Here is a 12,580-nt window from a genome sequence, read left to right as displayed (position 1 = left end):
TACCCTTTTGTACCCTCAACGACTCACTGCCGCTTATTATTATTATTATTGTTATTATTATTATTATTATTGCAGGCTTCATGTGGGGCGACGACGAATCGATCCAGCTGCTGGTCAAGTTCGAAATGATCCCGAGTACGGCGGTGGCGCGACACTTTGCGTTTATCAAGCAAAAGGCCCCCGCGCAGAAGGACTGGGAGCAACACGTGGAGAAGTGCGTTCACACACACACACACACACACACATGACTCATCGTCGTGCGAGCGTGTCTCTTCTGCAGGAAGAAGAAGCTCATTGAGTACCTGCTGGCCAACGGGCTCGATGCCAAGGCCGCCTCCATCGACGGGTGGACTCCGCTGCACCTCCAGGCTGAGAAGCCCGACGCGGCCAGTGCCCGCTTGCTGGTCGACGCCGGCGCAGACCCCAACGCGCGCGACTCCGAAGGCTGCACGCCCATGCACTGGGCCGCACGGTACGTGTCGTGTGTCGTGTGCCAATGTCGTGCGCACACTGACGCCATTGGCCCCAGGCCGAAGAACTACCACGTCGCGCGGCCGAAGCGCTTGCGAATGTCGGCCGAGCTGATCAGTTTCCTGCGGGAGAAGGGTGCCGACATCAACGCGCGGGACATCACCGGCGCCGCGCCGCTCCACTACGCCGTGTGGCACAACGAGGACTTTGTCGAGATCCTGCTCAACAACGGGGCCGACCCCAACGTCGCCACGCTGCCCGCCTGCGGCCAGTACACGCCGCTCCACTTCGCGGCCGACATCCGCAAGAAGAGCGCCATCAAGTCGCTGCTCGAGAAGGGCGCCAATCCCACGCGCATCGACGCCGAAGGCCGCTCAGTCCTCCATCATATCGTCAAGGACTGCGGTACGCACACGCCGCACACGCCAGATGCACACACACACACGCTCTCATGCACACACACGGCACACATACGGTTGTCTGATGCGTTGTGGTCACAGATGTGCAGTTCACGATCGAGGATCCGGTGATCCCTGGCGAGCCGCTCAGCGACTCTCTGATCGTGGTGGGCGATCTGCCCTCGGAGGAACGCGGCGGTGACGAACACGCGTGGGACGTCCTCTTCGATGTCCAGGGCCAACGAATTCGGTCCGACCGTGTTGCATTTTTATTATTATTTTGTGTGTGGTGTGTGTGTGTGTGTGTTCTGACGCCCAGCGCACGCCATGTCGCTATGCATGCAGAGCCAACAAGTCGATTCTTTCCTCGCGTGCGGACTACTTCAACATCATGTTCATGTCGCAGTGGCGCGAATCCGATCTGGTACCTGTGCTGGCCGCGGGGGGTTTTGGTTGCGGCGCGGCAATTGCTGACGGTGCATTTGCGGGCATTGGTCGGCCAGGGCGAGATCGAGATCATCGACGTGGAGCCCGACGTGTTCCTGCATCTGCTCAAGTTCCTCTACACCCACCGCCTGGACGCCGACCAGGAGCTCAACCTCCAGCTTGCCGTACTCTTGCCCTTTATTATTATCATTATTATTATTATTTATCTTTTCCCGATATTGGATTTTTTATTTTATGAGTTATTAATTTATTAATTTAATCTAAAAAACTGCGCAGGTCAAGTTGCTGCTCGTGGCCGATCAGTTCTTGCTGCCGTCTCTTCAGATCGCCGTCCAGAAGTACCTCGCCCAAAACATCCACAAGAACCAGGTACCACCGCACGACACGCGCACACGACACACGACACGCGCACGCGACACGCGCACACGACACACGCACACGACACGCGCACGACACGCGCACACGCTGACGTGGGCGAATTGGTTGCGTTGTTCCACTCCAGGACTCGTTCGTCATGTTGTGGGAGATTGCGGAGCAGTTCGAGTTCAAGGAGGTCAAGAAGGCGTGCCTCAAGTTCATCCTCGACGATCTGGGCCACCAGCGCCGACGCGCCCTCGAGCAGCAGCAGCACGACACCGACCAAGAACAGCAGCAGCAGCGGAAGCAGCAGCAGCAAGAAGAGGAGAAGAAGCGCAAGCTCGACGTCGACGCTGCCGCAATGGAAATCGAAGGCGAGCAGCAGCCACAGCAGCTCGCGACCGACACGGCCACGGCCACGGCGGCCAAGAAGCGAAGGCGAACCGACTCCCCGGAGGAAGAAGAAGGCGAAGGTGAAGGCGAAGCCGTGGCTGCGACGATCGGCGGTGGAATGGAGGTCGAGAAGAAGGAGAAGGAGAAGGAGAAGGGCAAGGAGAAGGCCGGCGATGAAGAGGAAGAGAAGGAGGAAAAGGGCGACGAGTACAGGGAGGTGTGCCGCAAGCTCATCTTCGAGGTCCTCGAGAAGAAGATGGACCTGCCCAGGAAGTATCGCTCCATCCACTGGAAGAAGGACGAGGAGGTGGCCTCCGCGTCTTCCTCTTCTTCTTCGGCCGCCGCCCCGCCTCCTCCCCGTGATCTCTCTTCTTGTCGAACATCATCAAGCAGAAGATGGAGATGCAGCCACTCGGCCAGAGCTCGTCGACATTTCCCATTCCTTTCTTTGTTGGGCGTGTGCAATTCAATTTCGATGCATTGAAATGCATGAAGACGTGGCCTACAGAGGATGCCGCTGGTGGGGTCGTTCGTGCTCCCGCACGGGGCGTTGTTGCTGGATGAAACCAAGCCCATCTACTCGGAGCAGTTGAACCGGGCGATGAAGGAGGCCGCACGAGAGCTCGTGCAGCTTAGGCCCGACGTCGTGTTTCTGTCCACCCCGCACGGCATCGCGCTGGACAGCGACTTTGGGCTCTACCTTAACCAGCAGGCCAAAGGCTCAGGTTCGCCATCATCCCATTGTTTGCATCGAGTAGCGACATCATCAAATTCATCTTTGTTTACCACAGCCGAGTGGTTGGGTGAGTACGGCGAGTACGCGGTACAGGTGCAGCTGAACAGATCGATGGCCCTCGAGCTCAAATCGCGCCTGAGCGAGCGGGGCATAGGGGTGTCGGGCATCACCTCCTTCTCCTCGGCCGTTGAGTCGCCCCTGCGCTGGGGCGAGGCCGTGCCCCTGTGGTTCATCGAGCAGGCACTGAAGCAACAACAACAAGAAGATGAAGATGCAGAACATGAAGATGAAAAAGGCATCGAGCGCAAGACTACCACTACAACGTACATCATCCTGTCCCAGCCGACGAGGCGCATCGAGCCCGAGCAGATGGCGGCCGACCTGCGGCGGCTGGGCGAGACCATATCGGCCTTCTTCGAGGAGCGGACCGAGCGCGCGGTGGTGGCCATCAGCGGCGACCTCGCCCACACCCACTCCCGCAGCCCCGACTCGCCCTACCCGTGGTCCGCCACCGCTCAGCCCTTCGGTACACAACTCATCTACATCTCAGCGTCACCTCCCTCTCTCGACCGTTTGCTAACACATGGACACGACGCGACGCGACGCGACACGACACGACACAGACGAAGCGATTGAGGCGTGGGCGAGTTCGTTGGACGAGGAGCGGCTGGTCGGCGGTGCGGGCGCGCTGGTGCGGGAGGCCCTGAGCTGCGGCTACACGGGCTTCCTCCTCCTGGACGCCGCCCTGCGGCACCAGCAGCGGGCCTTCGGCAAGACCCTCACGCCCAAGGTCTACCACCGCCAGGCACCCACCTACTACGGCATGATCGTCTCCTCCTTCCTTCCTTCTTCTCTAGTCACATAAAAAAACAAATATATAATATAATATATTACCAACCGCCGCGCCAGCGAGCTCGAGCTCCTCAAGGAGTCCCTCAACAAGCAGGCCTCCGAGCTCAAGCAGACCACCACCACGACGGCGACGGAGAAGAAGACGAAGCCGACGACGAAGCCGACGACGAAGCCCGCCGAGATGAAGGTCGAGGCCACAGGGAAAAATAAATAGTTAAAAAAAAATGGGTCAGTTCCAACGGGAGGAGGTGCGGTGGTTGGTTTCGCTCTTGTGGGTGACCGCGATCTCGTTGGCGTCCTGCGCGAGCACGCAGCACCCGCAGAAGAGGGCCGCGCAGCAGTCGGTGCAGCAGCGGTCGCTGTAGCCCATCTCGCGCCGCACGCGCCGGCGCGAGTTGTAGAGGAGGCACGGCACGGCCAGGGGCAGCCCCAGCACGCACAGGAAGGCCAGGCCCCAGCAGCAGCAGCTGGCGGGTTCGTCTTGGCTGAGGTCGGCGCAGTTGCGGCCGAACTGGACGCACGGACAGCACCACGCGCACAGGCACACGTCGCAATCGGCGCAGCACGAACACAGCCCGTACTCGAAGTCGCTGGAGTCTGCGGTGGTGGTTGTGGCCGAGAGGAACCGTGAGTCGCCCCTCTCGTCGTGCCCCATTGCCTGCTGCTCCCCTGTCGTGTGTCGTGTGTGTCGTGTCGTGTCTACTTCTTCCTCAACCCCGCCAAATCTGTTTTCATTTCCTTTTCTCTAGCCCAGTTGCAGTGCAACAGAATTTTCATTTTTTTGAAAGAACAGAACTTAAAAAAAGAGCACATGATCATCACCATATTGTTCAGATTGTTTTTGTATATCATTAAATATATTTTGTTTTGTGCTTCACTCGTCATAGTAGGCGGCGAGGGCAGAGGCGGAGGAGGCGGCGCTGGCGCGGTGCTCGCGGTCGTACTCCTGCTCCTCGACCCACTCCTCGTAGATGGTGCGATACCAGGGCCGCGCCTTCTTGAGGTCGTTCCGCCGCCATCGTCGCACGACGCTGTCGTCGCTCGGCTTCTCCCGCTCCAGCTTTTCGTGCGCCGCCGACGCCCGCGGTCGGCCGCCTGCGCCGCCGCCCGGCTTGCCACGCGACGCCTGGACCCGGCCCCGGCCCTGGCCTTGTGGGCCTTCGGGCTTTGGCTCGGCCGAAGGGGGTGTCGAAGGGGCGGTCGTGGTAGTCTCCCTGGGACTCGCCTCAGTGGTCTCGGCTGCTCTCTCGCCCTCACCTACAATGCCGTGAGCCACCATGCGTTGCGTGTGGTGCGTGTCGTGCGCCGTGCGTGTCGTGCGGTACCAAAGGTTGCGGCGGGAGCGGAGGGCGGGAGGCGGAAGTCCTGGCAAAAGGCGTAGAAGCTGCGCTGCGGGTCGGACTGGCGGTAGAGCACCATCTCCTCCAGCTCGGCCTTCTCCAGATTCGTTTTCCCCGCGAATCGCTGCTGTGTCCACCAGTCAACACCGCACACACCGCACGCGCACGTCGCACACACCGCACACACCGCACACACAGGGGGGTACCGTGAGGGCGGCGCCGGGGAGCAGCTGGTGTTGCTCCTGCTCCTGCTGGCGCAGCTTGAGGACCTCCTTGGTGGGGTTGACCCGGGGCTGGGGGCCGGCCGCGAGCATGCGCGGGTCGATGCCGAAGCGCACCAGCTCGAGCTTGACCCGCGACGTGTGCGAGCGGGACTCGCTCACCGTCACCCGCACCGTCAGGTGGTCGAACAGCGACACCGCCACATCGATCGTGCGCCCTAATCATAACACCACACACACACACACACGTGAGCGTTGGCGAAGCGCGGCCAAGGAGTGGCGGCGGTGGCGGCGGCGGCGGCGACGCACCGGCCATGGCGGTGTGGAGAACGATCTGCTGGTTGGGCTGATCAAAGGTGTAGCCGCTGACGGCCGCCAGCGACAGCGCATCGGCCGGGATGTTGAGCGTCCCGTCCTTCTGCTTGAGGTACACCGTCCCTGCGATCCCACTCGCGTGTCAGCACGACGTGCGTGCGGCGTGTGCGGCGTGTGTGTGCGGCGTGTGCGTGCGAGTGTCGTGTGTGTGGGTACCCTTGAAGCCGAACTTGGGGACGAAGACCAGCAGACCGTTGGCCTTGACACCGTAGATGAGCGCGTCCTCCGGCTGCCCAATTCACAAGAAAGAATTGTTTAGAAAACTTTTCTATCTTAATAAAGAAATAGATAAAATAAATGCTAAATGCTAATAATAAATAATAAATAGTAAATAATAATAAATACTAATTAGGGTACCCCGTCCTTGCGGTTGCGGAAGAAGATGGTCTGGAAGAGGGCGGAGGAGTCCTTCTGGGTGTTCTTGGAGGCCCGGTGGCGCCGGTTGATGTGGGCCGCCAGCTCGGAGACCTCCTCGTTGTTGAGCACCGACGGACCCTTGCCCGGCTCCAGGCTGCTCAACAGCTGCCGATGCACCAGCACGTCTGATCATCGCACACAGCACCCGATGACACACGACACACGACACACGACACACGACACGCGACACGCGACACGCGACACGCGAACATACACACACGACACGCGGGATGAGAAGCCACACGCCACCGCAGAGCGACACAATGGCAGGTACCAGCGTAGCGACGGATGGGAGACCTGACCGTTGCAATTGAGTTTGAAGTCAGCCAAAGCGGTGGTGTCGTGTCGTTCCGTGTCGTGCAAGTCTCGTGTTCGGGTGGGTGCGTGTGTCATGTGGGCTGACGTACGTGAAATGGGTGTACATGTCGAGGGCGAGACCGTAATGATAGAACTCGTCGATCTCATACGCACCCGTGGATATGTACCTGTTGGTGGTGAATGAAGTGATGGACGACGGTTCCGAAGAGGAGGAGGTAGGTGCGGAGGAGTGGCGTACTGTGCTTCGGACATGGCCTGCGTGGCCAACTGCCGCAGGAGATGATTGATCCACGGGTCGTCCGCCACGTTGGCCTTGTTCAGCGACTCGGCCTATCGTATTCGATCCGTCGGTGAAAAGTTCGCAATCGTCAGGAGAGTGGTGGGTGTGTGTGTCGTGTGTGTGTCGTGTGTGTCGTGTGTGTCGTGTGTGTCGTGTGTGTCGTGTGTGTCGTGTGTGTGTCGTGTGATGCGTACGAGGGCCTTGTTGCTCGACGTGTCGATGGTGAAGCCCTTGGCGCTCGCGCATTCGATCAGCGTCTTGAACGACGACTGCCGCGGGAACGGGTGGTGTCGCAACAGCGCTGTCGACACGAATCTCAAGTGAACACACGACGTCACACGACACACACGACACACGGAACACGGCACACACGGCACACACGACACACACGACACACGGAACACGACACACACGACACACACGACACACACGATACGGGACGGGCGTAATGTACCGCATGTGGGATAAGCCGAGTGGATCTTGCGCGCGACGTATTCGTTGGCGAGGATCATGAACTCAGCGACGAGCGCGTGGACGGCGAGGTCCTTCTTGGTGAGCAGCTTCACCGGCGATCGCGACTCGTTGAGTTCGAACCGCGTCTCCGTGCTGGCCAACTCCAGCGCGCCGCCCTTCACCCTCCGCGCCTGCTCACCCCGCGCACACAATAGTTGAGTCTCACGACGCACACGCACACGCACCACCGCACACGCACACGACACGTACGTTGATGGCGCGGGACATGTCGAGAAGGGTCCGCAGCTCCTTTTCGAGGAGCGGGTAGTCGGGGAGCTTGGTCCGCTCCTCCTTCGACAGAGTGCCGTCGATGACCGCCTGCGCCTGTTCGTAGTACATCTCCCGCACCGAACGGATCACCGTGCGCCCGTACCACACGTTCTCGATCTGTGCCACCACCCGCCCCAGCCTGGTCGTAAGCGCGAGTGCGGTGACGCGCGTGCGTGTGCGGTGATGCGTGTGTGCGGTGGCGCGTGCGTGTGCGGTGGCGCGTGTGCGAAACCTGGTAGTCTTTGTCGAGGGTCCAGAGCACGGACACGGCGAGGCGGTCGACCTGGCCGCGGAGCGAGCAGAGCTGCTCGGAGAGGACGGGCGGGATCATGTCCAATCGCCGGTCGGCCAGGTAGATGGTCGTCGCCCGCGTCCGCGCCTCAATGTCCAGCAGCGAGCCGTGCTCGTAGAAGTACGTCACATCGGCAATGTCTTGAATTCTCGAGTCAAGGCCAATGCGAACCACACACACGACACACGACACACGACACACGACACACAGTGGGTGGAATGGAAGAAAAGGATACGGACACCGAGCTCAAACTTTCCGTTGGGAAGGAAGCGGAGGGAGAGTGCGTCGTCGATGTCCTGGCACCCGATCGGGTCAATGCTGTACACGCGGTGCGACTCTCTGATGTCCCGCCTCTTCTTAATCTGTGCACACCCGACGCACCGTGAGCACCATCGTGCGTGTGCGGTCGAGGGTGTGCGTGTGCGTGTGCGTACCTCTTCGTCGGGAACGTGCCAGGTGTCGGCAGACGGGAGGGCGGCCATGATGCTGGCGGCAAAGGGGAGGGCGGCGGAGGCCAGCCCGTTCTCGACCAGGATGGCCTGGATCTCGGTCTCGAGCTCGCCCGTGCGGCCCAGCTGGCGCACGACGTGGCCGTTGGGGTACATCGAATCGGCGTCCCACTCGTCGATGGCGATGACCAGCCGCTGGTCGGTGATCTCCCGGGCGTGTCGGGTGCGCACGCGGATCTTGGGGATGCGCACGTCCATCGGCACCACCAGCACGGCCTCCATTCCGCCGCCGCCGCCACCACCACCGGCGGCGCCCTCTTCGCTCTGCACCGTCGCCACATACCTTCACATTCCAGCACCAAAGAATGTGAGGAATGAGAAGTTATTTGAGGGAGAGAGGTGGTGCGTACGGCCGCCAGTTTCGTTGGAACACGCCCACGATCCTGCCCGTGGGCATTCGCTTCGCGACTTCGGTGGGACGCACTGTGTGCGGTGTGTGTCGTGTCGTGTCACGCTCGGCACTCGCTAAGAACGAAGGCACACAGAGGCATGGTTGTGCGTACCTCCTTCCATGTTCTCCTCCTCGTCATCGTCGTAATCGTGCTTGACCACGGACGAGGGTGCCGACCACTCCGACTCGGGCAGGAGCTCCACGGCGACCGAATCACCGTGCACAGCCCTGACACAGGAAAAGAAAACAAAAAGAAAGATGAGATAAGAGAAAAGAAAAGAGAAAAAGGTGGTACGCACCGATTGCGCATGTCCTTGTCGGGAATGAAGATCTCGGGCGTGGCGAGCCCGGCCAAGTCCGAGAGGCGCACGCAGGCCTCGCTGCGGTTGTGGCTGTACACATGCATCACACCTGCATCGCCACCACAACACCAACACCAACGCGCGCAGCAGCAGAACCGCAAGCGGGTGAGTTGCGCGCAACATGGGTTCCATCTAGACAGCTGCCGGCACCTTTGAAGAGCGCGCCCGACTTGAGCTCGGCGATCAAGTCGTCGTCCGGCCGGTACTGAACAAAAATAAAAATTAGAACAATAAAATTAGAACTTGTTGGGTCGCTTGTGTGCGTGGGCGCAGGAGGTGGCTTGGTCACCTCTTCGTAAAACTTGCCCTTGCCGGAGCGTCGACGGCGCTTGGTGGTCTGCCCGGCCTGCAGCTTTTGGCCGTACAGCTGCGTGAGGGATTCGCACAGATCCTGAAGCGGTCTGTGCGCGTGGTGGTCCACCGTGTGCGTGTGTGTGTGCGGTGTGCGGTCATGCGTGCGCGTGTGCGTGTGCGGTGTGTGTGAGTGCCGTATGTCGTGAGACGTGGGTCGTGATTGCACAAACAAGCTTCAGGGCGAGGCATGAAGGCTCTACGCACTTGGAGTGGGCAAAGTAGGCGCCGATGTACTCCTCGGGGGTCATCGTCACGATACCGTGCTTCTTGGCGCGCTCCTTCAGGGTCGCCGAGAAGCTCAGGATAATGAGCTGCGGCGCGGTCTGCACGTCATCGCCCAGAAAGAACGCGTTGTCACTACTACCGCCGCCACCACCGCCGCCACTGTTGCTCTGCTTACCTCTGTCTTGGCCCCGCTCTTGCTCTGCGCTTTCTCGCCTTTGGCTTGGGCGAGTTGTTGCTGCTGCTCTTCTTCCCATCGCTCCTGCAGGAAGCTTTGCACATACGCCGCCGCCTCCGCGATCGCTGCACGTCGGTATGCGATGTGAGTGCCTCGTGTGCTGTGCGTGTGGTCGTGCGCGCGCGTACCTCGCTCTTGTCGCTCAGGGATGGGCTCGTTCGCGCCCCTTTCCACGTAGGTCACGGCAAAGTGCTCGTTGTTGAACACCACCCCGCCGCGACGGAGGTCCGTCGTCACCGCCCTGTGTGGTACAGTCACGCATGGCATCAGCCCTCTGGGCACACGTGTGCCAAGCGGTGCACCCATCACACGAACCTCAGTCGGTGGTACGCTCGCTGCGGCAGGATCTCCCGCACCTGAATTAATAAAAGATTATTATAATGTAATGGCATTATATTTTAATGTGTATAATATAAATGATGAAATAAATGGGTAATCGAGTCTCTACTCGATTGATTTTAGAGGGGTAAATCGGCACCTCTTTGAGCACGGTGTCGGTCCAGATGAGATGCTGGAGGTGCAGCTCGAATTCGATGAGTTCGAGAAAATGCTGTGTGACCTGGGCATCGGGCAGCACAAAGTGGTTGGCACTGGAGGGCTCCTCCTGCCCTAGCGATGGCAGGCGGGCCAGGCACTCGCGCGCCTCCCTCTCATCCGTGCGCACGTAGTGCTCGCGCAGAAGCCGCGCTACACGTCCCCTCTTCGTCTTTCGGTAAATCACGCGGGGCATCGAGATGAGTCGCCCATCTGCTGCTGGCTCCCCAACTCTCTCCATTCTTTTTGATTTCTGTAATTATTTTTCCTTCTTTTTATTTAAACTAGTTTTGACACTACAATAAAAGCACGTCCTGTTAGTGTGGTGACCAGCTGTTGGAACATTTGGAATGCCTTGTTGGGTTGAACCTTGATCAGCATGGTGTGGCCACTGCCCTCCACCAACTCTGCAGTGATGAGGACATTCTTGCATTACATTTGCTGAACAACATCTCCTTCCTCATCTTTGCCCATGTCCTGTGGTGTGCAGCCTTGTCTTCTTTTGGCCTGTGAAGGGATCAGATCAACAATACATCCAAGGGCAGAACCAAGTGTTCACAAGGGTCAGTTACTCTTTTTCACTAACTATCTGGCAGCATGTACAGGTTGTCAGGGCTGTAACACCAGCATCTGCACACCCTCCAGAAACAGACTGGTGTCATCAGTACACTTCAACCAGTTCAATGCACAAAAACTGAGAAAGGTGAAGGGCACATTGGGTGGGAAATCTGTACATAAAGTACATGGGCACCCAGGATAGCATGCAATGAAGTGAGGTGGGTTGGTGACTACATTGCAGGGCATGTTATATTGGTTGCAGGGATAAGCATGGTGTTGGTGATGTGGTTGAAGAAGAGGGTATGGGAGTGGTGTAACAAAAGGCTGGCTTTGGTGCTAAAGAAGTGGAGGCCCAGCATGAGCATTCACAATGCTGCATTGTCTGTTGTGCCCATTGGCATGTGAGGAGACAGTTTCAAAATAGCTGGCCAGTGCAAGCTTCATCCAACTTACTTGGAAACGGTTCACATCGGTCAAAAGGCTGCAGCGTTATCGAGCCAATAACGCTCGAGTCAGAAATCAACCCACGCTCGGTCCCGCTCGCCTTGTGCGCACCGTCGGACCAGCCGACAAAGTGGGCCAGCCAAGGTCTGCCCACCACACAGATTGACAATGCGCGCACGCAGCCAGCACGAGGTGGTCGATGACGGTGTGGTTGTTCTTTGGGTGTATTGCCTGCAATTCAAAAAATGGTGAAAAATTACTATCGGCCACATGAGTGACCGGTGGTCTCGCCATATTCCTCTAGCCCCGCCGGGAGCCTGCTGGAGAAAAGAGAGAGAGAGAGAGACGGTCATCATCACGTCAGATGCGCGGATGGTGGTCGGGGGCGAAACGAAAGAAGAAGAGCCGCGGGTACCCAAGAGGCCGGTACGAGGCCCGGTGCCCGAGGCTGTGGCGGGTCGGAAGCCGCCGCTGCCGCTCGACGACGCGCCGGCAGACTGCGGTGGTTTGCAAACGTAAGCGAGTGAGCGAGTGGCGATGGACGTTGAACACTTTGGGGGGGGGGAGCGGAGTGGAGTGGAGTGGAGAGTACTGGACGGGGCGAGAACTGCGAGCGGCCAATGGCGTCCAGGACCGCGACCAGCCTGCCAAAGGTCGGCGACTGCATGGCAAGAAGGTAAGTGCCCTCCATGGATGCGTCGTTTCGCGCGTGTGTCGTGTGTGGGCCAGGAGGGGCAACGCACGTCGGTGTGGTGTTCGGCGATGGCGGGACGCATGTTGACCAGGTGGTGGTACATGGTCGCCATCTCGACCTGCAGATCGATCTCCGGCTCATCGGCCAGTCCCGGCTTGTCGGCCGGCGCCAGGCTCTGTTGGAGATGCCGCTCATCAACACACAAACTCACGCACACCACCACCACCACACCACACAACTGCACACGCAGGTATGTCCGCACACATACCGAGACGGTGTCGAGGAAACGCTTCATGTCGCCCTTCTTGGCGAGAATGTACTGGTTCATGTCGGCCAGGAAGGGCTCCTTCTGGCCAAACTCAACTGCCACACGAGAAGGAGCGTCCACAAGTCAACGTTTGTTTGCTTGCGTGCGTTGCTCCGTAAAAGCCTGCGAGAGCGTACTCAGGTTGGCCAGGTTCTGGAGGATCTTGGAGAGGAGCGTGAACGTGCGGCTCGCCACGAACGAAGGGAAGGCTGGTGGAAGTGGAGAGACGAGATGAGACTGTGAGACCCCAATTTCTATGGCACGCGCCTGTAGGGGGACGTACTGTC

General features: G+C 59.3%; 4 protein-coding genes and 1 pseudogene across 4 annotated transcripts in view; 2 read left to right on the top strand and 3 right to left on the bottom strand.

The window, feature by feature from the left end:
* The window catches only part of ACA1_270950 (BTB/POZ domain containing protein), a gene marked incomplete at both ends in the record, with an annotated part of 4,393 nt that extends 1,966 nt beyond the window's left edge, over positions 1–2,427 (top strand). Inside the window, 8 exons of the mRNA XM_004341616.1 lie at positions 76–214; positions 281–472; positions 530–876; positions 972–1,119; positions 1,215–1,293; positions 1,373–1,480; positions 1,593–1,685; positions 1,819–2,427. Coding sequence (XP_004341664.1) covers positions 76–214; positions 281–472; positions 530–876; positions 972–1,119; positions 1,215–1,293; positions 1,373–1,480; positions 1,593–1,685; positions 1,819–2,427 — 1,715 coding nt within the window. The remainder of the gene's footprint in view (positions 1–75; positions 215–280; positions 473–529; positions 877–971; positions 1,120–1,214; positions 1,294–1,372; positions 1,481–1,592; positions 1,686–1,818) is intronic.
* A 150-nt stretch (positions 2,428–2,577) lies between these two features.
* On the top strand, positions 2,578–3,667 carry ACA1_270940 (uncharacterized protein; the record flags this gene model as incomplete). Its single annotated transcript, XM_004341615.1, has 3 exons — positions 2,578–2,791; positions 2,858–3,328; positions 3,426–3,667. The coding sequence occupies 3 exons, from the start codon at positions 2,578–2,580 to the stop codon at positions 3,665–3,667; spliced, it is 927 nt and encodes a 308-aa protein (XP_004341663.1).
* A 216-nt stretch (positions 3,668–3,883) lies between these two features.
* On the bottom strand, positions 3,884–4,309 carry ACA1_270930 (PLAC8 family protein; the record flags this gene model as incomplete). Its single annotated transcript, XM_004341614.1, has 2 exons — positions 3,884–4,165; positions 4,202–4,309. 2 exons carry the CDS (start codon positions 4,307–4,309, stop codon positions 3,884–3,886), a joined length of 390 nt encoding a protein of 129 aa, XP_004341662.1.
* A 219-nt stretch (positions 4,310–4,528) lies between these two features.
* On the bottom strand, positions 4,529–10,531 carry ACA1_270920 (annotated as a pseudogene).
* A 1,061-nt stretch (positions 10,532–11,592) lies between these two features.
* The window catches only part of ACA1_270810 (C2 domain containing protein), a gene marked incomplete at both ends in the record, with an annotated part of 1,183 nt that continues 195 nt past the window's right edge, over positions 11,593–12,580 (bottom strand). Inside the window, 6 exons of the mRNA XM_004341613.1 lie at positions 11,593–11,609; positions 11,708–11,789; positions 11,885–11,953; positions 12,036–12,161; positions 12,255–12,349; positions 12,431–12,530. Coding sequence (XP_004341661.1) covers positions 11,593–11,609; positions 11,708–11,789; positions 11,885–11,953; positions 12,036–12,161; positions 12,255–12,349; positions 12,431–12,530 — 489 coding nt within the window. The remainder of the gene's footprint in view (positions 11,610–11,707; positions 11,790–11,884; positions 11,954–12,035; positions 12,162–12,254; positions 12,350–12,430; positions 12,531–12,580) is intronic.

The sequence above is a fragment of the Acanthamoeba castellanii genome (genome assembly GCF_000313135.1).
Source record: "Acanthamoeba castellanii str. Neff unplaced genomic scaffold scf7180000084770, whole genome shotgun sequence".
Classification (NCBI taxonomy): Eukaryota; Discosea; order Longamoebia; family Acanthamoebidae; genus Acanthamoeba; species Acanthamoeba castellanii.
This window is presented reverse-complemented; position numbering and strand designations above follow the sequence as displayed.